This window comes from Callithrix jacchus, chromosome 19 (assembly GCF_049354715.1).
Source record: "Callithrix jacchus isolate 240 chromosome 19, calJac240_pri, whole genome shotgun sequence".
NCBI classification, from domain to species: Eukaryota; Metazoa; Chordata; class Mammalia; order Primates; family Cebidae; genus Callithrix; species Callithrix jacchus.
Genome location: NC_133520.1, coordinates 10,759,223 through 10,783,553, shown reverse-complemented (window position 1 = coordinate 10,783,553; position 24,331 = coordinate 10,759,223). Strand labels below are relative to the sequence as shown.

Genomic DNA, 24,331 nt, shown 5'->3' with positions numbered 1-24,331 from the left:
CCTAATCCGTGGAACCTATGAATGCTACATTATACAGATGGACCCCGATTTACAGTTGTTCAATTTAGGATTTTTCTGCTTTATGATAGTGTGAAAGTGATGCATTCAGTAGAAGCTGTATTTCAAGTACTCATATGCTATGGTTTGAATGCTTATCCCCTTGGAAACTCATGTTGAACCTTAATCCCCAATAAGGCAGTATTGAAACGTGATGCTTTTAAAAGGTGATTGGGTCATGGGGGCAGCACCCTCATAAATAGATTAATCCACTTATGAATTAATGGATTAATAGATTATTAGGTTCATGGATTAATGGGTTATGATGGGAATGGGACTGGTAGCTTTCTAAGAAAAGGAAGAGAGACCTGAGTGAGTTAGCTCCCTCAGCATGGGTTGCCCTGTGCTGCTTTGGGACTCTGCAGAGAGTTCCCATCAGCATGAAAGCCATCACCAGATATAATCCCTTGATTGTGGACTTCTCAGCCTCCATGACTGTAATAAATCAATTCCTTTTCTTTATAAGTTAGTAAGTTTCAGATATTCTGTTATAAGCAACAGAAAATGGAGTAAGACCCCTTAGAACCATTCTGTTCTTCACTTTCAGCAGAGGATTCAGTAATTTCCATGAGATTATTCAAAACTTTATTATAAAATAGGCTTTGCTTAGATAAGTTTGCCTGAGTGTAGGCTAATGTAACTGTTCTCAGCAATGTTTAAGGTAGGCTAGGCCAAGCTGTGATGTTTAAGTGTATTAGATACATTTTGTTGATCTTTTCAACTTAGGGTGGGTTTATTGGGATGTAACCTCATCATATAGGTGATTTTAGTTATTTCCACCACACAGTGGACATTCTGTTTAAATCTTGTCAATTATTTTAGTTCCGTGTAAACGCAGAAACAGTTTTTTAATTCATGAATTCCAGTTCTTGTTAGAAATTTCTGTTGCTTGCCGGGCGCAGTGGCTCAAGCCTGTAATCCCAGCACTTTGGGAGGCCGAGGCGGGTGGATCACGAGGTCAAGAGATCGAGACCATCCTGGTCAACATGGTGAAACCCCGTCTCTACTAAAAATACAAAAAATTAGCTGGGCATGGTGGCGCGTGCCTGTAATCCCAGCTACTCAGGAGGCTGAGGCAGGAGAATTGCCTGAACCCAGGAGGCGGAGGTTGCCGTGAGCTGAGATCGCGCCATTGCACTCCAGCCTGGGTAACAAGAGCGAAACTCCGTCTCAAAAAAAAAAAAAAAGGAATTTCTGTTGCTTAAATCAAAACCACAATGAGATACCATCTCATGCAAGTCAGAATCGCAATTATGAAAACTCAAGAAACAATAGATGCCAGAGAGGATGTGGAGAAATAAGAATGCTTTTACACTGTCGGTAGGAACTTAAATTAGTTCAACCATTGTGGAAGACAGTGTGGCAATTCCTCAAGGATCTAGAACCAGACATATTTGACCCAGCCATCCCGTTACTGCGTATATACCCAAAGAAATATAAATCCTTCTACTATAAAGACACATGCACATGTATGTTTATTGCTGTGCTATTTACCATAGCAAAGACATGAAACCAATTTACATGCCCATCAATGATTGACTGGATAAAGAAAATGTGGTACATATACACTGTGGAATACTATGCAGCCATAAAAAGGAACGAGATCATGTCTTTTGCAAGGAAACAGATGAAGCTGGAAGCCATCATCCTTAGCAAACTAATGCAGGAAAGAAAACCAAATGCTGTATGTTCTCTCTCATAAGCAGGAGTTCAACAATTGAGAATGCATGGACACAGGGAGAGAACAACACACACAAGGGCCAGTCGGGAACTGGGGGTGAGAGGAGGGAGAGCATTAGGACAAATAGCTAATGCATGCAGGGCTTAAAATCTAGATGATGGGTTGAAAGGTGCAGCAAACCACCATTGCACATGTATACTTATGTAACGAACTCACACGTTCTGCACCTGTATCCCAGAACTTAAAAGTAACATTTAAAAAAAGAAAAACCATAACAAGAAAAAAGGAAATTTTTGTTGCCGATGTGACTGTACACTAAGTGCTAAAGTACAGCCTTCTGAGTGGGCAGTGCAACTCAGTGGTGAGCAGACTCTGCAGCCAAGTGCTTGGTCTCCGTGCAATTCTGCCATGTACTGGTTGTGTGACGGTCAGCGGTTATTTACTCTGAGCCTCAGTTTCCTCATCTACAAAATGGAAAAAATAATAGTTAACTCATTAGCTTACTGTGAAGATTAAATAAGCTAACATAAGTATCTCCAACTTAACAGCAGTAATAATTTCTGAAAATCAGACTTCTAGATAAAAACCTGGAGCCTGGCCAGGCGTGATGGCTCACGCCTATAATCCTCAGCCTTTGGGAGGCTGAGGCAGGTGGATCACGAGGTCAAGAGATCGAGACCATCTTGGTCAACATGGTGAAACCCCGTCTCTACTAAAAATACAAAAATTAGCTGAGCGTGGTGGCGCACGCCTGTAGTACCAGCTACTTGGGAGGCTGAGGCAGGAGAATTGCTTGAACCCAGGAGGCGGAGGTTAAGGCGAGCTGAGATCATGCCACTGCACTCCAGCCTCGGTAACAAGAGCAAAACTCCGTCTCAAAAAACAAAACAAAACAAAAAAACCTGGAGCCTTTTTTTACATTATTTTAAGGAAGAAAAATGTGAATGTGTAACAAATCAACCATCCCTCCCCTCTAAGCAATTTCTTAAACTGCAACTAAACACACAAAAATTTCTATATATACATAAACTCACATTAAGGTGTTAAATGCACAAAACATCCCTTCTTGATCACTAAATAACACTAACATATTAATGCAGGAACGTCATGCTTCATATGCAGTGGAACCACTGCAATCATTTTTTTTTTTTCGCTTTGGTTCCTTCTCTACAACTTTCTTCAATGCATTCCGAACTTTAATTGGAACTCCTTGTTCCAACTTATACTTAGCCCTACGCAAAAGCAAGTGTTAGATATGAAAAAGAGCAAAAAATAGGTTCCAGACCAGGACACAGCAACAATGAAAGGACCACACTGAGCAGGATGGTGAGAGCTTCTGGGCATCAGTAGCATCCTAAAGAGCACCTCTAAAGTGCACCTCTTCTTATTTTTTCAAGAGTCAGTGTCTCACTCTGTCACCCAGGATGGAATGCAGTAGCGCAATCATGGCTCACTGCAGCCACTAACTCCTGGACTCAAGTGATCCTCCCACCTCAGCCTTGGAGTAGCCAGGATTACAGGCTAAAGCCACCATACCTGTGATCTGGGCTCACTGCAACCTTTGCCCCTCCCCGACCCCCACCTTGCCTCTCGGGGTTCAAGGGATTCTCACCTCAGCCTCCTGAGTACCTGAGTAGCTGGGACTACAGGTGTGCACCACCAGGCCTGGCGAATTTTTTGTATTTTTAGTAGAGACAGGGTTTCACAATGTTGTCCAGGCTGGTCTCTAACTCCTGGCCTCAAGTGATCCTCCCACCTAGGCCTCCCAAAGTGCTGGTATTACAGGCATGAGTCACCGTGCCTGGCCTCTAATGGCACTTTTTAAAGGTTTATACTGGAATCTCATCTCTTACCAAGTGTATTCAACATGTCTTTTTTTTTTTTCTGCAGACTGTTTTTTGTTGTTGTTGGTGGTGGTTTTTGTTTGTTTTTGAGATGGAGTCTCGTTCTGTCACCAGGCTGGAGTGCAGAGTCGCAATCTTAGCTCACTGCAACCTCTGCCTCCAAGGTTCAGGCTATTCTCCTGCTTCAGTCTCCTGAGTAACTACAGGCGCATGCCACTGCATCAGGCTAATTTTCACATTTTTAGTAGAGACGGGGTTTCACAGCATTGGCCAGGCTGGTCTTGAACTCCTAGACTCAAGTGATCTGTTTATATCAGCCTCCCAAAATGCCGGGATTGCAGGTTGAGACACCGTGCCCGGTAAGACCCCGTTTCTCTTAAAAAAACAAAAACAAAAACAAAACTAAAAAAAAAAATGTTTATAAATGTTGTACTGAGTTTTTAGGATGTGAATACATATTTATTCCCTACATAAACATCAAATAAAGTATGTCAAAATGAGGATTCTTGTTTTTGAATTATGGGTATCAAAACCTATGAATCTCCTTAAGAGAGGAAGGGAAAAACGTTAAGTGTGGGGAAGGCCTATAAAACAAGCCTGGCCAGTAAATGTTTGCTGCATTATCAGTCTGGGTCATTAACCTTGTCAACAGTCGTATTCTGTCATTCAATCATTCATCCCTTCGAAAAATAGTTTTGGAAAATTCACTTCAGGCCAACTTCTGTTGCCAACCTTGAGGGGACGTGGTAAACGAAATACGTTCCCTTCCTCCAAGGAGCCAACATGTTAGCGGGGGAAATGGAGGCCGACTGTGCTAGGTGCTTCCATGGAACGCGAGGCTGAGCTGGCGACAGAGGCTGACTTCCGGGTGGGAGGCCGGAACCTCGCGCAGACAGCGAGGGATTCGCACCCTCGGTCTGCACCGCGCAGTCGGGCGCCAGAAACTCTCCAGGCCCCAGCCGGGTCCGAGGGAGCTGGATGCGGCTGGATCCCACAACACCAGGGACCCAGGGAAAGAAGGTGAGTCCAGGGCCGGGCGCGGTGGCTCACGCCTGTAATCCCAGCACTGTGGGAGGCCGAGGCGGGTGGATCACGAGGTCAAGAGATCGAGACCATCCTGGTCAACATGGTGAAACCCCGTCTCTACTAAAAATACAAAACATTAGCTGGGCATGGTGGCGCGTGCCTGTAATCCCAGCTACTCAGGAGGCTGAGGCAGGAGAATTGCCTGAACCCAGGAGGGGGAGGTTGCAGTGAGCCGAGATCGCGCCATTGCACTCCAGCCTGGGTAACAAGAGCGAAACTCAGTCTCAAAAAAAAAAAAAAAAAGAATCTTTCCCAGGTGGAACCTTCACATGAAACAGCAGCCCTGGCTGACAGGTCAACTACAACCTCATAAGAGACTTCATAGGGCTGGGTGCGGTGGCTCACGCCTGTAATCCCAGCACTTTGGGAGGCTGAGGCGGGTGAATCATGAGGTCAAGAGATCGAGACCATCTTGGTCAACATGGTGAAACCCCCTCTCTATTAAAAATACAAAAAATTAGCTGGGCACGGTGGCGCGTGTCTGTAATCCCAGCTACTCAGGAGGCTGAGGCAGGAGAATTGCCTGAACCCAGGAGGCGGAGGTTGCAGTGAGCCGAGATCGCGCCATTGCACTCCAGCCTGGGTAACAAGCACGAAACTACATCTCAAAAAAAAAAAAAAAAAAAAAAAAGAAGGTGAGTTTCGGTTTCCAAGAAAGGTCTCGCGTGTTACCTTGGGTGAGGAGAAGACATGGTCCCTATTGTAACTAGGGACCCCAAGGCATCTATCCCGCGTCCGAGCTGCTGTGTACAGTGGGCACTGGCACACCTGAGGAGGGCCCCAAACCAACGTTAAGGCAGCAGACAAGGGAAGCAGCCGAGGAAATCAAAGTGGACCGCGGCGGCCCAGGGCACAGGCGAGTCGGCGGAGGAGTTGGCTGAGACCATCCAGCCGCTGACTTCCGTCCTGCAACCGACTTCGCGTGAACACACCCGGCGATTCAGAGCTCTCAAGTCACATTCTGAGGCCCCGCCCCCGGAACGCCGGGCTAGACGACCCCGCCCCGGAACTTTGTGTCACCGGCACTAAATGCAGAGTTTCCTCTAGTTGTACCCGGACGCAACTGTGAAGTGACCTAAACACTTCCGGCGCGGAAAAATGGCAGCTGCCGTTCCGACCTCACGTGTGAGTGCGGGGGGAAATCTGAAAAAGACCCCAAAGAAGAAGATGAAAATGGCAACCGGAGCCGTAGCGTCGGTGCTGGAAGAGGAGGGCACAGACGGTTCCGATAGCGAAGGTAATGTGGTAGGGCTGAGCTTTGGTGTCGGAGGAAAGGCCCGGCGGAGTTCACGTCAAGCTGTGCTTGCGACTGCATTTGCCGCTAGCCACCCGGGTTTTATCTTGGCACCAAATCGGAGCAGCGACTTTGGCTTAGTGAGGAGGCTTGGGGAAGTCGTGTTCATCAGAGAAGGAACGCTGTCAACAGTAATTTTGGGTTTCACATTCTCTTACGAGGCATTTTCAGGGTCACTGATATTAATTATAATAAAATGGGTGAAACAGCTGCAGCTGCTGAGAAACTTACAGCAGCAAAGGGTGAAAGGAAGAGGGTACTTGAAAACAGGAGTAGGATGGGTCTCACAGGGTATAAGAAACAAAAGGTTAAAAGAGGTAAGAGGAAGAAGTCTCGTGTACTTGACTTTTCTTGTGTGGTAGATGCCTGCGTGGTTTAGAGACTAAATAATAGTAAGTGAAAGAAGAGGTGGGTAGTGGTTAAGGTCGACTAAAATCTGGTAGCGTTTGATAACTATGTCTCTCAGAGACGCTTGATAATAAAACATGGAAGGATGTGTTTTGAGGCTTTCAACCATGCTGTGTCTGTTGCTCCTCTTTACATGATTTTTGGCACCAGCTTCTTAGGTTGCAAGGAATTGCAGATAATCCCTGACTTCCTACTGCCCAGTTATTGCTCCTTTGTACTAGCTGATACCCGTAAAACAGAGCTATTCTTTTATAACGTATTTCTAATCATGTCCGCTGTCGCTTGAGATGATCCAGTGGCTTCCCATCTCAGTATATAACATCCAAAATCCTTAGCCTGTGTGATTTGGGCCAGGTTGTCTGTTGTAGGCCAGTCTGCCCCTCAGGAACCACTAACTAATCTAGCCATATCGCTATGCTTGTGTTTGTTTAACCCCCTAAACATGCTCCCACACCATGGTTTCTGCACTTGTTGGCTCCACTGCCTAGAATTAGGTTTCAAATGCTTGCATATCTATCCCTCACTTCCTTCAGCCTCTGATTTAGTCCCTTACCAGAGAGACTTGTCCCTGACTACCCTATCTAGTGTACCACCACTACTCTTCTTCCTGCCTTCCCTTCTTTGCTTTTTGACTTATTGCCCTGCTTTATTTTGTTTTCAACCCTGCCCAACCATTTGATGTATATATTTGTTGCATATCTTCCCCAACTGGAATATAAGTTCCATAAAAGTAGAAACTGCTATATCCCCACTTCCTATTGTCTTGTGGGTCCATCTCCTGCCACATTGTTAAGGAAAACAAACTATTTGTTGAGCAGAAATTAGAACTTTTGGTTCTGATACTTTTTGAACTCATTAGACTAGTTCGAACAGTATTATTCAAAAAAGGAAGAGTACTATATTTGGAGCAAAATGTCAGTACTGCTTACAAATTGGTTCTTTTTTCTTTTTGAGACAGGGTCTTGCTTTGTCACCCAGGCTAGACTGCAGTGGCACAAACATGGTTCATTGCAACCTTGATCTCCTCCCCCACTGACCCCCAAAGTGATCCTCTTGCCTCAGTGCCCCCAAGTAGCTAGGACTACAGGCACATACCACTTGTACCTGGCTTTTTTTTGGTAGAGATGGGGTTTTGCCATGTTGCCCAGGGTGGTCTTGAACTCCTGGGTTCAAGTGATCCGCCCATTTCAGCCTCCCAAAGTACTGAGATTATAGGCCTGAGCTATTGCACTGAGCCAAATTGGATTTTTCTGTTCAAGTACTAGGTAATTCCAGGTTGGAACTGTTCTGAAGTTTCAGCATATTATTATAAATGCTGATTAGGTTTTAAGGTTCTCTTCCTATTATAGATCAGCTACATTATGGATTAAGAAGTTTTTGGCTAATATGGAAACCTAATTTATCTAATTCAATGCAATGAACAATCGTTAGGTTCCCTCAGGTTCCAGTCACCCTCTAGGTGTTGAGGATACAAAAGATGAATAAATGTCTGCATTAAAATTACAGTTTTAGGAAAGACATTAAACACAGGACTGTAACATAATGTATTAGATATAATTAACAGGTAGTTTTCAAGATCATGGTTCAATTTAGGAAAGGTAAGGATGGAGACAGAAATCCATGTCCTCTGGAACCCAACCTGGGCATTGCTTACTTGTATCTTACATGTATTTCTGATAATATTACTACATTATCATTATATTAACATGTCTCTCTCCTTATAAAGTTCCCCAAATGTCAAAATTATGTCTTGTTTATTTTCACAGGGTCTTCTTTGCATTTTAGTATTCAGTAAATTGCTTTGTTGACTGAATGAATAAGGTGGCATTCTGTCTAGGCTTTAGAAGAGTGAATAGTTTTATTTGGCCTGGGAGCATGGAGGACAGTTTTCTCAGACATAAAAGCATATACAGTGGCATGCAGCCTCTTAAAATTCATGGCATATTACAGACAAAGTAATCTTCTGTTATGGCTCTAGTTGTTCAGAGAAGTGACTAGAAGTAAAACTGGAAACTGGTTAAAAGTAGATTATAAAGGGCTTTGTATATTTGTAGGCCAACATGTTTGCAGGGAGCTACTGAGAACTTTTAAGCAAGATGGTGACAGACGTTTATAAATACTGCTGCCAGATGGTAACTGCCAAAGAGTTTGTAGGCAATTTTGCAAAACTGCGTGTTAGGATCTGCACTAGGACAGGTCAGTGAAGACAGAGAAGGGCCCCACTTGAAACATTTTTTGGAAAGAAAGTATTCAGTTTTCCAAACAGCCAACTTCCATGAAAGTTTGTAGCACCGTAAGTTTTGGGCATACTACACTGTTAGAGGAATTTAATAATAACAATAGTTATATTTTTTGAGCTTTTCTAGGTGCCTGGTTCTGTTCTGAGTTCCTTATATATATATCGCCTCAGAGAATTCTGACAGCTCTTTGAGGTAGATGCTACTATTATCCTCATGTTACATTGAAAAACCTGCGACACAGAGGTTTATAACTTGCCACTTCCGTACATAAGCTAATAAGCAAGTTGATAAATGATATAACAATTATTGACATTTGATTGTAGAGCTTATGCTCTTGACCGCTACCTTAATATAGTTGAGGAATCAGGAGGACACAGATAATAAAAAAAACTTAGTTGAGGAATCAGGAGGACACAGATAATAAAAAAATGATCTGGAAAGTGAAAGGGCAGGGCCATTGAATCTGAAGAAAGGGTTGGGAACAAGGAGACTGGTATTGAGACAAACTTTTCTCCCTCCCACTCAGGAAGGTTTTATCACCAAGGAATTTTTTTTAACTTACCTGCTAGCAGTAACTTAAACCAAGGGATATGTTTGTGTTCAGATTTCTATAGCACTTCTTCCAGTGTTTATAACCAGAGTATTCTCTCCTTCCTTCCTTTCTCCTAAAGTCCACGTTATTTCTGGAAATAAATTCTGGCGTTCACGCTTGTGTAAGAGGCAGCTGTGTTGGTAATACCTTTCAGAGTGGCTTAGTGCTAGTTATTGACTATTCTCTGCCTCCATTTCCCATCTACAAAATGAGGATGATAATAGTGTCTACTTCAGGATTGTTGTCAAGATTAAATGAGTTTATATATGGTAAGCATTTAATATTTGCCACATGGTACCCACTCATAAATATTAGTGATAATGATGATGATGTCTCTTCTAATCTAAAAGAAGCTGCTAGTCCTTTCTTTTTGCCAAATAAGCTTTCGCACCTTTGGTAACGTGGTGTTTGTAAGCTGGAGCTCTCCCCAGAAAAGAGCTTTGAATTACTCTAGTAACCCTGTAAGGCAGCTGATGGCATTTCTATTTACAGATAAGAAAAGAAGCTTGGAAAAAGTGTTTCCAGTACATCATTGCTTCTAGTAGAAAACTGCTACCTCCATAGGTGCAGGATGTTATGTTATTCCAGCTGTTATACCCTAGCCATCTGATCACGTATTGATAAAATTCAACATCAGTGGTAATGATTTTGATAACAATTGATTGTGTCTGCTTGGTTGTGCCATACACATCTCAAACTCAATATTTGCAGAACAATTTATAATTTTCTGTGTCAAAGCTGCTTCTGTCTCTAAGAAAGATACTGCCATGTACGCCCATCCAAGCTAGAAACACAAGCGTCATCTTTTTTTTTTTTTTGAGATGGCGTCTTGCTCTGTCACCAGGCTGGAGTGCAGTGGTGCAATCTCAGCTCACTGCAACCTCCACCTCCTGGGTTCAAGCGATTCTCCTGCCTCAGCCTCCCAAGTAGCTGGGACTACAGGCAAGCACCACCACACACAGCTAATTTTTGTGTATTTTTTAGTAGCGGTGGAGTTTCACCATGTTGGCCAGGATGGTCTCAGTCTCTTGATCTCATGATCCACCCGCCTCAGTCTCCCAAAGTGCTGGGATTATAGGCATGAGCCACACCCCAGCCTAAGTGTCATCATTTACTCTTCCTGTTGCTTCCATATCTGTTAGGTTTAATTAATTCATTTATCCGATTACCACCACTTGCCTGCGTCTCTCTTTTTTTTTTTTTTTTTTTTGAGAGAGAGTTTTGCTCTTGTTGCCCAGGTCTCAGCTCACCCCAATGGCTGCCTCCCAGCTTCAAGCTATTCTCCTGCCTCAGCTTTTAAAAGTAGCTGGGATTACAGGCATGCACCACCACACCCAGCTAATTTTGTATTTTTAGTAGAGACAGGGTTTCTCCTTGTTGGTCCAGCTAGTCTCAAACTCTCAACCTCAGGTGATCCACCCACCTTGGCCTCCTAACGTGCTGGGATTATAGACATGAGCCACTACACCTGGCCTTGCATGCATCTCTTTTGTTTACATTAGTTCATAGGGGATTTATCTGTTGGGCCTGTCACTGCAGGCCTACTCCCTTCAGTATGTCTTCTAGACAAGCTTCTTAAGCCATCAATGTTGGAGGACCATTCTAGTTTTTGTTTTTTAATATACAATCTGTCATAAACAGGTGTTTAAAAAAAATAAATGAAAAAGAATAACCAGAAACATGACCACATTGTTGGACATCATGGTAATATCAAATTGCTATAGAAGTTTCTAAATGCTTACTCTCAGTGTATGAATTTACAGTTGATTCTGGTTACAGTAATGTTCAGTAAAGTTGCAGGAAACCCTGAATTTGTGAACCATTGCTTCTAGGGGAAATACAGTGTTAGGTTCCTGTGAGCCTCTGGTTAGAACATTTTTATCAGTTTTTCAATACATAATCTTGTCTTTTATTTTTATTTTTTAGATAAGGTCTGGCTCTATTGCTCAGGCTGCTGCAGTGCAGTGGTGCAAGCTTGGTTCACTGTAACTTCTGCCTCCTAGGCTCAAGCCATCCTCCCACCTTAGCCTCACGATCCGCTGGGACTACCACACCTATTTTTGGTAGAGATGGGGTTTTGCCATGTTGCCCAGGCTGGTCCTGAACTCATAGCTCAATCTATCTGCCTGCCTTGGCCTCCCAAAGTGCTGGGATTACAGGTGTGAGCCACCACACCTGGCCTTATTATGTGTGTTTCTGTTTAAAGACAGAAAAGATCCCCACTGGAAGTGTTTTTCAGAAAGAATTTGATTTTCCTTGACTACACACAGGGGCACACACCTGTAATCTTAGCACTTTAGAGGCTGAGGTGGGAGGATTGCTTGAGCCCGGAGTCTGAGATGAGCCTAGGCAACAAAGTGAGACCCTATCGCTACAAAAAAATGGAAAAAGCTAGCTGGATGTGTTCCTGTAGTCCCAGCTACTTGGGCAGCTGAGGTGGGCACATTGTTTGAGCCTGGAAGGTCAAGACTGTTGTGAGCTATGACTGTGCCACTGTCCTCCAGCCTGGGTGACATAGCATGACCCTGTCTCAAAAAATAAAAAAATTAAACTGGATGTGGTGGCTCACACGTGTAATCTCAGCACTTTGGGAGGTTGGGGTGGGTGGATCACTTGAAATCACAAATTTCAGACCAGCCTGGCTAACATGGTAAAACCCCTGTCTCTACCAAAAACAAAACAAAAACAAAAAATTAGCCTGGCGTGGTGGTGCATGCCTGTAGTCCCAGCTACTTGGGAGTCTAAGGCATGAGAATCACTTGAATCTGGGAGGCAGAGGTTGCAGTGGGCTGAGATTGTGCCACTGCACTCTAGCCTGGCTGTCAGAGTGAAACTCTGTCTCAAAAATAAATAAATAAATAATTTTTAAAGAAAAATTTCCGATTAAAGAAAAAGAAAAAAAAAATTATTCAAATTTCCTTTTTTTTTTTAAAAGACAAAGTCTTGGTCTATTGCCTAGGCTGGAGTGCACTGGTATAATCAGGGCTCACTACAGTCATGACCTCCCGGGCTCAAGCAATCCTCCCACCTCAGCCTCCCAAGTAGCTAGGACCATGGGTACATGCCATCATGCCTAGCTAATTTTTTATTTTTTGTAGAGATGGGTCTGAATATGTTACCCAGGCTGTTCTCAAACTCTTGGGCTCAAGTGATCCTCCCGCCTCGACCTCCCAAAGTGTTGGGATTACAGGCATCAGCCACTGCACCCAGCCTTCAATTATTCGAACCATGAACTTAATGTAAACTCATAGCAACATACATTTTGGGCATAGTATACTCTTCAGTGAAGTGGATAATAATAATTATATTTTATATACTTTGTTGATTCATTAACATGTGAACTCATGGCCAGTAATGTGCCTGAACAAAGCCCATCCAACACTTATTTTCTCTGAAAGGCCCCTTGCATCCTTGTGCGTAGGGACACTGCAAAACCCTTCATCATTATGCGTGGAGGCCATTTTAAACATTACAGTTTACAGTGAGAAAGCTGAAACAAGGCGGAGTGTTTTCTTCTACAGCCTCAGCTAGGTGTGCATGTAGGGGGACTCCAGTTCATCACTACTCTAAGCATGTCTGTGAATGACTGTCAAAGTACCATGGATATTGATTTGGGGCTAGAAATACATTTTACTGAGTTGGCGAATCCTCAAATGCAGAATCCACAAGTAACAGCGATTGACTGACTGAATCTCCTTGTCAACTGGCAACAGTTTGCATACCTAACCTATGTGATCTGACCACTGCTTACCTCTCAGGGCTCACATCTTGTCAGTCCCTAGACGACTAGCGTCATAGCATCCTGAACTAGTTTCTTGAATACACTCTGCTCTTTCTCTTTCTAGTCGTGCTTATGTCTCTTTTTGTTCTCCTTTACTTTCCTCTAATCAGCTCCAGATTTTTTCTGTCCTTTAGGTTTCAACTTATAAATGTCTCTTTTACTTTGTCTTTTGCAACTTACCCTATCTCTGCCATAGAGACAAATAATAAAGGGTCATATATTTTACTTGTTATTTTAAAGATAACTTTTTCTTGCTATTTTTTAGAGACAGGGTCTTGGTGTGTGTCACCCAGGCTGGTGTGTAGTGGCATGATCATAGCTTACTGTAACCTCCATCCCATGCTCAGACAGTCCTCCTGCCTCAGCCTTCCAATGACTGAGACCATAGGTACACATCATGGTCCTATGTGTGCACCCCATGATGCCTGGTTAAAGAGTTCTTTATTTAATAAATTTAGTAATGTAGGTCTATTGGTTAAAGATGGGACTTTTCTTCTTTGGTTTAACCCAGAATTTGCTATTTTATAAAAGTGAAAGTGTTATTTTTGTCTCATGAAACTAAATATTTCTGTAAAGGTAACCCATGGAGATGGATTTTCTAGTCAGGTAGTTGTATAACGTGGTCTTGGTTGAACTACTAAGTTATCAAAAACTTTTAGATGATAGTACTGAGAAACTATAAAGGCAGAGGCTTCAGACCTATAAGAAATCAGTGTGTAAATTATAGATATATTTAAATAGTACTGGCTTGTTTTATCAGGAAACTGAATCAGACACTTATCTTTGAATTTTAACTGAATTATAAAAATTGATAGGGATGTGCCCTGTGTTTACATTTGAAAAACTTTCTTCATTAAGACCCTACTTGAGTTTCATAGAAAACACATGGATATAACCCATATGTTGTTTGAATTTTTTTTTCTATTCTTGCTTTAATTTCTTTAGACATATTGTATAAGAAAGGTAGAAGCGTGTGCTTTCATGAGACCAAAACTCAAGTATTGTTGGTTAGACTGCAGAAGTTTCCTAAGTTCTTTGGGGATGGAAACCTTGTCACTGTGATGACAGCTACATCTTAATTTGGCATAGAGCCTGATTCATGGTGTAGTACTTGATGTCCATTTATTCATTGAATAAATTAGAAATTTCTCTTAACATGATTTTTTTAATACTCATATACTGGATTATCATGGAGGTAAAATTAGCAGTTATATATGTCAATTTGAATAATAGCAAAATGACTCAGATTGAATTTTTGGTGAATTGTAGTACTCTCAGAACGATTTGAAATTTGATCACAGTAAAATTGAAGGGGTTCATGAATCAGAGATATACAGCAGGTGAATGTGGAAAAAACACCACTCAGTATGCTTTTCTCTGTTTTCTCACTCAACTACTCAACAACAATCGTCACAGAAGACTTCTGTGATTAAATGTGTATGGATTCCTTCCCACACACCAAGCAAGTAATCCGTTCTGCAGTGGATACCAGCTGTTTGCTCTCCAATTCATTTCAACATTATCTACCTGGAGGTAGTGTCAGACCCCACAGATTGAGGGCTAAGCCCCATAAGACTGCCCAAACCCTTCAGATACCAGTCCTAAATCCAGACCTCTGGAACTTCTGACTGACTGACTTTAAATTGGAGTTCCCACAGTCTTCCCTTTCAGTTCGATTAATTTTCTAGAGCAATTCACAGAACTCAGGGAGACACTTAAGTTTATGGGTTTATTGTAAAGCATATTACAAAGGATAAAGATGAAGAGATGTCGGGGTGAAGTATAGGGTGAAGGGGTGCGGTGCTTCCATGCCCTCCCTGGGTGTGCCACCCTGCAGGAACTTCCAGGAGTTCAGCTATCCAGAAGCTCTCTGAACCAGGTTTTTTTTTGAACCTTTTATGGAGACTTCATTACATAAGCATGGTTGATTAAATTATTGGCCATTGGTGATTGGTTTGACTTTCAGATTCTCTCCCTTCCCAGAGGCTAGGAATGGAGCTGAAAGTCCGAAACCTCTAATCCTGTCTTGGTGCATCTGGACTACCAGTCCTCAATCATTAGCATACAAGAAGACACTCTTTTGGAGGTTCCAAGGATTTTAGGAGTTGACCAAATACATATTTCACAGTATCACAGAAGGTAAAGTGCTACAGTCTGCATTTTAAGTAATATAAAAATGACAAGTGTTATAGAGGGGAGGGTAATCCCCTACCTGAGTTATCCATGAATGACTCAGATTTATTGACTTGATACCTTGTTGGAAGTTTAGATACAATATATACTTGGTTCTTAAGCTTGTAGTCTTAAAAAAAAAAACCAAACGAACAGAAAAACAGCCTCCCTAGACAGTAAATCACCTCAAGTGAAAAAATAAGAACAGTGGTTGATGATATCAAGTATGATAAAGGGTAAGATGATAGCCTCTACCTCTGAGTTATCCTTGAGCTACTCAGATTTATGGAAGTTCAACTCTAACTAGGGTCTTAAGCTTGTAGTCTTGGGACAGAGTGTGGGGTTTGGGGGCGGGGGGTGGCGACGGGAAGCTTCTGGTGTCTGTAAATCAACCCAGGTTAAAAAAAAGAAGCCTTGATTGTTGTCCCAGGCCATGATCTGATTTACTCTTCCCTCATAAAATGTACCCATATGACTATAAAATAGTAAGGAGGATCATTTCAGGTTTTCCAGGGAGTTAAAAAGCCTGAATTGTTCTGGTTACGTATGTGAAAAATGGCCATCTACTTATAACACAAGACTTGATAACAATTCAGGTTAGAAGGTCCTGGGAGATATCCCTTCATTTTTGATAAACTACAATGCTGTACTTAGGATATAATAGCCTAGCAGATAAATGTGCTTTTCATCAAACTGTAGCTTATAGCCTCCTTTATCATTTAAGTTACTTAAAATAGCAAAGGAACATGCCTAAGAAATGAAGTATATCATAGTCCTACTTGAGTGGTTTAACAATTTATAAGACAGGCTCAGTTAACAGACTACTTCCAGGCTCTATCTGTTTTGGCTTGCCCGCTAGCACATGTAATCACATCTGACAGTGTTTTCCCATGGTAGCGCTATTATTTTATTTTTGGTTATTTTTATGGAAACCTGGGATGACTTCATTTTTTTCAAAGGTAATTTTTTTTTTTTAAGTTTTAAAGCATCAATTTTGAATATTCCAAATGTAGTAATTGGCAGGAAAGACCATGTGGCATGAACAGAGCAGATGATTTACAACTGAATGGGGAGCAGTTTTATAGAGCCTTGAATAACTAGGGGGATGTGTATACTTAGGTAAAATCAGAATGAGGATGGGGAATAGACTATTCAGGTTAACTGGGGCTTAGTTAGAAATTTTTTAAATTCAAGCTTTATTAAACTGTATTTTGAAATATTTAATGAGTAGCTACATTAGCTCAGCACACCTTAGTCCAAATTGAGTCTTTGATGCAAAACTTTGTAGTGTCTCAGAAGTCCAACAGCCCCAATAGCTTTGCCGTTTTGACTTTGGGCATGTTTTTAACTTTTCTAAGCCCAGGAGTTCGTTACCAGCGTGGGCAACATAGTGAGACTTCATCTCTATAAAAAATTAGCTGAGTGTGGTGGTGTGTGCCTGTAGTTCCAGCTACTTGGGAGGCTTAAAGGAGAGGACTGAGTGAACCTGGGAGATCAAGGCTGCAGTGAGCCAAGATTGTGCCACTGTATATCAGACTGGGCATCAGAGTCTCTAAAAAAAAAAAGAAAAAGTGTTGTGAAATGATAATACATAAAAAGTGCTTCAGAAATAGTACCTAGGTCTAACTCTGTGTTAGCTCGTTCATATTATCGTTATTTTACAGTACTTTGAAAAAGTTGTAGGACAGAGACATTGGCCACTCATGAAATAAAGTAAAAAGTGGCCTTCATGTGATGATTCCATGGCATACAGGTTATATACTATAACAAGATCGTGCAGTGGCACAATCTCAGCTCACTGCAACTCCCTGGTTCAAGCAGTTCTGCCTCAGCCTCCCTAGTAGCTGGGATTACAGGCATGCACCACCACACCCAGCTAATCTTTGTACTTTTAGTAGAGATGGGGTTTTACCATGTTGGCTAGGATGGTCTCAGTCTCCTGACCTTGGCCTCCCTAAGTGCTGAGATTACAGACTTGAGCCACAATGCCCGGCCAGGCAGCACTTTTATAATTGAATTCACATTCATTTTCCCTCTATTTCTTGGCATTCTTTTTCAAGCTTTTGTGATCCTCTCTTCTCTGTTCCTCAGGTTCTCAGGATCTCTGTCTGTCCTCTGATTACTGATTATCATTTATTTAGTGCCTATTCTTGTGCCAGGTCTGAGCTAAGTGCTTTTCGTGTGTTATCTCATTTAATCATCCAGTGAAGTAGTTACTATTTTTTTTTTTTTTTTTTTCTGAGACGGAGTTTCGCTCCTGTTACCCAGGCTGGAGTACAATGGCGTGATCTCGGCTCACCGCAACCTCCGCCTCCTGGGTTCAGGCAATTCTCCTGCCTCAGCCTCCTGAGTAGCTGGGATTACAGGCACACGCCACCATGCCCAGCTAATTTTTTTTTTGTATTTTTATTAGAGATGGGGTTTCACCATGTTGACCAGGATGGTCTTGATCTCTTGACCTTGTGATCCACCCGCTTCGGCCTCCCAATGAAGTAGTTACTATTTTTATCCCCATTTTACTGATAAGGAAACTGTTACACAGAAGGGTTAGGTAACTTGCCTAAAACTATGCTATTAGAAAATACTGGAATCAGGACCTAACGCCCAAGTCTAGTTCAATAATCTGTGCTTTTACTCCCCTCCATAACTCTCTAGTCATCTAAAGCTTCTCATTTAACACCTGACGTGAATTCCAGATTCCCAATACCAGAGGTATTCCTTCCTTGTTTCCTTCCCTTTCTCTACCACAGCCACATAGAAATTCTCATTGTGTGTGTCTGTGAGCGTTACTTCTGCATGTGTATGCGGTGTGTAACCTATTTAAGTGGTGCTTACATTGGGTAAACACTCAAAGAACTTTCTATATGTTAATTATCATAAAAGCCCAAAGGAGTAATTACCGTTTTATTCCCATTTTTACAGATGAGGAAACTAAGGCAGAAGACTTAATGTCAGAAAAGCCACATAGATTTGTGTTTGGAGTTGAGATTGAATCCTGGTAGCCTTATTTCTTTGTCCCCTACTAACTGTCCTCAATCATGTTTTTACCCGGAGTTCTGTTTGACTTAGGCAAATTTTGAAGGTGTGAAGGAAGTTAAAGGTTAACCAGTAGACTTACTACTTTCAGGTGGCATTTACATTTTAAAAGAAAAGCTGAATAGAGAATGTTTTTAGAAGTAAGGACTCTAGATAAGTGCTAGGAGAGAAAAAAATCCAGCTATTTGGCCTTTTACTGGAAGCACACACCTGGAGTATTAACTTTTAAACTACTTGGATTTCATCTTGGAATGATGTGTATTATATTTCTTAGATCATAAACCACATTTTTATGAAATCCCAATCTTTATCCCCAATTATTATTTTTTCTTTTTTCTTTTGAAGCATTTTTATAGTATGTGATATGCCAAATTTTTACTATCTAGTTCTCAAATGTTTTGTTTCAGCCAGTCTCAGCTTTGTGTCTTTTTATAAATATTTCATCATCTTTAACATTCCCATGCCTTTGGACATGCTGATTTCTTCTGCCTGGGGTGCCAATAATAGGATTATAATACTAATTTTGATTTACTTACAGAGCGCTGACTCAAATCCAGGATGTGTTTGATTCTAGGTTCAGAGATCTTGCCATCTATCTGATCAGCTGGCCTCGGTTAGGGAATCTTACTTCCTTGGCCTCTTCCTTTCTCTTGTCATTCAAATAAACTTTTGCTTTGCCCTTTAAGAAACAACTTGAATATTGTCTTTGTAAAATTTTCTTCCTCATTGTTTTTAAGAATACCTACAAATCCTATTGCAATTTGGCTATGTAATTTATCCACCCTACTAAACTCCGGAGTTCTTCAAGGAGAGAAATCTAGATTTAGATTTTTCCTTTGTCCTTTCTTGCCCATTACATGAGTGCTCAGTGAATGTTGAGGGACTGTGAGTCTTCTTAAAACTTTATCACAGACCAAGGAAAATGGCTCATGTTAAAATGCGCACGTTGAACAAAGAAACCCCCCAAACAGGCTTTGTGTGAGCAACAAGGCTGTTTATTCACCTGGGTGCAGGCGGGCTGACGCTGAAAAGGGGCAAAAGGGCAGTGGGATAGGAGTTGGTTTTATAGGTTGTGGAGGAGGCAGTGGGAAGTTACAAAAGTTAGGGTGGTTTTTTGCAAGTTGGAAGGGGGTCTGTAGGCTGTGGAGTCCTGAGGTTGTCCAAGCTGGGAGGGGGTTATAGGGTGTGGCGTAGGATGTGGCCAAGCTGGGAGGGCCTCATTGGGTGTGTTTGTAGGGTGTTGGCCAAGGTCAGTTACAAAGTCCAAAGTCCTTGTCAATTGAGGCTGGAACGGAATAAGAAAGGATGGAGAATGTCTCGGAGTTAAGTAGGCACCACAGGGGTCGATCCTTCCTTCCTCTTTCCATGCTCTTACGAGCATTTCAGGTTTTCTAATTCCGGAAGGCCTCCCGAGGTGGTTGTGTGGTTAATGAGGGTCACCATGCAGTTCACTGCAGTCAGACCTTACCGCTCACTTTCCCGCCAGCAGCTCACCATGTGTATCTCCGGTCAGGGAACAGATGGCAGGTTTGAAAGGGGACTGGAGGTTTGGGGGAAAAGGCAGCAGGAGATGAGAAATGCCTTATGACTACCTCAGTACGTCAGAGGTTTAGCCCTGCTCTGTTCAATAAAGTAGCCTCTCGCCACATGTGATTTAAATCTAAGGTAATTCAAGAAAATAAAAATTCAGTTCTTCAGTTAGTTGTGCTGGCCGCATTTGAAGTGCTCAGTAGCCTCTTGTGGCTGTGGCTGCTGAGCAGCTTTGATAGAGAATACTGCCATGGTTGGAACTTTTAGTCATTACGTAAGTAAGCATCCTTTGTAGACCTTTAATTTCCAGATTTTTATAGTATGCAAAATTAATGTTTAAGGCAACACACAGGACTTCAAAGGCATTTTTCATTTAGTGATTTCTATGCCCTTAGACACCTGGATATATCTGCTTCTGCTGTTATAGATCAGTGAGTGGAAAATTTTTTAAAATCTCATTTAATTAGGATATAATAATATTTTGAGCCAGTTCTATTTTCTGATTTGCATAGTGATAATCTTTGGTATCCTAGAAGTAAATCCTGGTTTTTTTTTAGTATGCTGGGAGACTGAATTACTTTGCAGTTTTTAATTTGTTTATACACATTTTTAATGTCATCATTTGCATTGGCAGTGAATGCCTGATAAAAAACCTCTGAGATAGAGATTCTTTAAGAAAATAATAAAATAGCCTGGGCGGGGTGGCTCTTGCCTGTAATCTCAGCACGTTGGGAGGCCAAGGCGGGCAGATCACTAGGTTAGGAGTTTGAGACCAGCCTGACCAATATGGGGAAATCCCGTCTCTATTAAAAAATACAAAAATTAGCTGGGTGTGGTGCCATGCACCTGTAGTCTCAGTTACTGGGGAGGCTGGGGTAGGAGGATTACTTGAAACTGGGAGCAGAGGTTGCAGTGAGTCAAGATCAGGCCACTGCACTCCAGCCTGGGCAACAGAGCGAAACTCCGTCTCAAACAAAATAAATAAATAAAAATAAAATAAAAACCATGACTTAAGGGAATTCTGGATTTTTTTTTAATTGGTGGGGTGAGTGCACGTTGTATTAAATGGTGCTATAAACTTTTCATGTGTTTGATTTTGTATTCATATTACACATGTTGTAGTCAAGCTAGGTAAGAAAAGCACCAAAGAAAAACAGCCATGGTTTTGAAGTGGAAAATTGGAATGGGTTACACAATCAGAAAGTGTTTTGGCTTGCTTTGGTTGCCTTTATAGTACCATTAAAAAACATGAAATCTGGGGCAATTTGTGTGTGAATACATCAGGATGAAACACTAGATGTCAGTGTTGCAGTTCTGACATGCTACCAGAAGCTTGTCAAGATCTTTCTGCTTATAATCACCAAGATAGGTTTTATTGACCCAAACTTTTAAGCCATCTGGCCTCTTTACACTTACTTATTATGGGAAGCACTTTTTCTAAGGATCGTTTATCTTGTATTAGTGTCTGTGTAACGCTACGGACTGGGAAGAGTAAAACATATGTAGTATTAAAATAATATATTTTTCAGCTAACTATATTCTCCATACCTTGATTTCCAGTGTACTTTGCAGGGCACACTGGTCCTTTGGAGATGCTTCTTGGGGAAAAGTTTTGTGGCCCTGGAACAAAAAATTCAGTCTTTTATTGAATTGGTTAAGTGCTACTACCTTTTAATTTAGATACCTTTTGTTTTTAGTGTTATGAGCAATGTAATAAAGTTCTTTCTTTATATCAACTATATTTGTGTGTTAAAGCCTAGAGTCTCAAATGTGCTCAGGCTTCTTCAGTTGGCCCAAGATACAGAAAAAGCTTCAAATTAAATATTTTCATTAATTTTTTTCTCTTTATTAAGAAATATGCAGCTCTATTAGCATGATAGAATTGCAAGTGATTTCTTGTTTTTAACATTTTCTTTTATACTGTTGGCACTTTGTTTTATGCTTTTAAAAATGTGAAATGTTATTTTCTTTTTTATGTAATGTTCAGTTACATTTTTTTTTGAGACAGTTTTTGCTCTTGTTACCCAGGCTGGAGTGCAATGGCGCGATCTCGGCTCACCGCAACCTCCGCCTCCTGGGTTCAGGCAATTCTCCTGCCTCAGCCTCCCGAGTAGCTGGGATTACAGGCATGCGCCACCATGCCCAGCTAATTTTTTTGTGTGTGTTTTTAGTAGAGACGGGGTTTCACCATGTTGACCAGGATGGTCTCGATCTCTTGACCTCGTGATCCACCCGCCTCGGCATCCCAAAGTGCTGGGAATACAGGCGTGAGCCACCGCGCCCGGCCTCAGTTAAATTTTTGAAGATACTTTGTTTTTACTCATGCTTGAGGTTCATTTTTAGATAAGCATGTTTTTACTTGCTACTTTCTAATTTGTTACAAATTTTTACTTGAAATATTTTAATGGTTTTCGTCATTTTTGTTTTATGAATTTTCAGCACTGAAAAAATAAACATTATGTAAAAATAATGCCCAAATTGCAAGTATTATAATCAGTGCTAAAAGTCAGGTCTTTTTATGGGTTAAAGTCAAGAGAGTAGAGGAGATCACTCTGAAGGTAATAGCTGACTGTGGAGTCACTTCCATTTACTTGCTCATAGCAATAGCTGATACAAAAGGCTGAGAGGATGTTAAAGGCAAATTACGAACATTTTCTTGAAATTATTTAAAGAAGAAACTGAGCCTCAGAGTTGAAAAATAGATAATTTTGAAGCAATAATAAGACCCAATCAATAGACGGTAGAAGCCGCAGTTACGGTTCTGATGCTTGGCTTTGATAAGGGCAAATGGACCCAGAGCAGCCTCACTGAAATGCTGCAGTGCTTTAGCATATGGAGTTCTTTGTAATCCTCTGCATTTAAGTGAAGGTTCTGATTTGGGTGGGAGGAACAGAATTGAGTAAAGTAAGGAACAGCAGGAAACCTGCTTATGCCTTGGCCTTTTTCTTCTAGTGTTTCTTTAAATAATATTTTATCTTAATATTAAAAAATACTTAAACTACTAATATTGTTTTGTAGAGGTACTTTGATAGGAAAAGTTTCAGGTGATGGCATTTTCCATAAGAATCTTTTGAGATTTAACTATTTCTGGAGTCATCCAAAGAAAGCACAATTGTTTATCCAAAGTCATCACTGCTAAATGGCAGCTGTTTGTATATTACTGAGTTTTCTTCTTTGTTGACTTCTCAGCCTTTTTTGATACCTCTTCTTCTGCTAATTAAAAAACACTCAAAGTTACTAAGATTGTCTTCTTCAAGTATTTCCTAATAAGTTCTGTAGGTTTCTGAAGAACAGAAGCTTTCCAGAAGCTCTGGATCATAGAGATGCATGCATGCTATGCTGGGTGCTTGTGCTCTCGTCGTTAAAGTGCACTTAATTTAAGAAATTGAAGCTGGGTGCGGTGGCTCACGCCTGTAATCCCAGCACTTTGGGAGGCGAGGTGGGTGGATCACGAGGTCAAGAGATCGAGACCATCCTGGTCAACATGGTGAAACCCCATCTCTACTAAAGATACAAAAAATTAGCTAGGCATGGTGGTGCATGCCTGTAATCCCAGCTACTCGGGAGGCTGAGGCAGGAGAATTGCCTGAACCCAGGAGGCAGAGGTTGCGGTGAGCCGAGATCGCACCATTGCACTCCAGCCTGGGTAACAAGAGTGAAACTCCGTCTCAAAAAAAAAAGAAGTTGAAAGTGTGAAAAGTTTAAATTCCCCAGAGCTGCTCAGCAGGTTGATTTGAAAGCCAAGCCACTTTCTGGACTATTTATTGTTTCTGCTTATCCTTCTCATCCATTTGAATTTTAAATGATGATAGTTTGCTGGTAACCTATCGGTGCTTTTTTTTTGGTGGTTCTGTATGAAAAAGTCAAAGGTACACTTAGACATTTGTGTCTTCAACTCAGAACTTGATATTTTCGTTCAGTCACTCAGCACTATAGTTGAATCTAGTATCTTGGGCACATCGTTAGATAATTTTTTTTCAAAAATGTTAAAATGCCCAATTTTCTTTTTTCTTTTTTTTTTCTTTTTGAAGGAGTTTCACTGTTGTTACCCAGGCTGGAGTGCAATGGTGCGATCTCGGCTCACTGCAACCTCCGCCTCCTGGGTTCAGGCAATTCTCCTGCGTCAGCCTCCTGGGTAGCTGGGATTCCAGGCACGCGCCACCATGCCCAGCTAATTTTTGTTGTATTTTTAGTAGAGACGGGGTTTCGCCATGTTGACCAGGATGGTCTCGATCTGTTGACCTCGTGATCCACCCCTCTTGCCCTCCCAAAGTGCTGGGATTACAAGCCTGAGCCACCGTGCCCGGCCAAAATGCCCAATTTTCTAATGTTATATGCAAATTCTTACACATGAGGCTAATTTTTAGTTTTAGGCCCTTTATTCTGCACACAAATTCAGAATTTTAAATATCTGGGATAAATTCCTTAGAAGATTTATTCTGGTAATGCTGTACCATTTTCTTATTAAAGTCTTCTGTTAGTTTAATAGTCTTCATTAGCCTCTTCCATTAGTTTAGTGATGCAGTTAAGGTTCATGTACTTGAACACACCTTGCACTGACTCCATGTCACCACCTGTCACCACTTTGACAATAGGGACGTGGCAGAGGC

At 41.5% G+C, this 24,331-nt stretch overlaps 1 protein-coding gene and 1 long non-coding RNA gene across 2 annotated transcripts in view; one reads left to right on the top strand and one right to left on the bottom strand.

Moving 5' to 3' along the window:
• Nucleotides 1–1,506: 1,506 nt before the first annotated feature.
• Nucleotides 1,507–5,650, bottom strand: LOC144580313 (uncharacterized). Its single transcript, XR_013529599.1, has 2 exons — nt 5,341–5,650; nt 1,507–2,202 (listed from the first exon to the last, which is right to left on the bottom strand). It is a non-coding gene; the product is annotated as an uncharacterized LOC144580313 (long non-coding RNA).
• Nucleotides 5,651–5,740: 90 nt separating this feature from the next.
• RRP15 (ribosomal RNA processing 15 homolog) overlaps nt 5,741–24,331 on the top strand; it is a 37,913-nt gene continuing 19,322 nt past the window's right edge. The window contains exon 1 of the mRNA XM_002760508.7: nt 5,741–5,905. Coding sequence (XP_002760554.2) covers nt 5,767–5,905 — 139 coding nt within the window. The 5' untranslated portion in view covers nt 5,741–5,766. The remainder of the gene's footprint in view (nt 5,906–24,331) is intronic.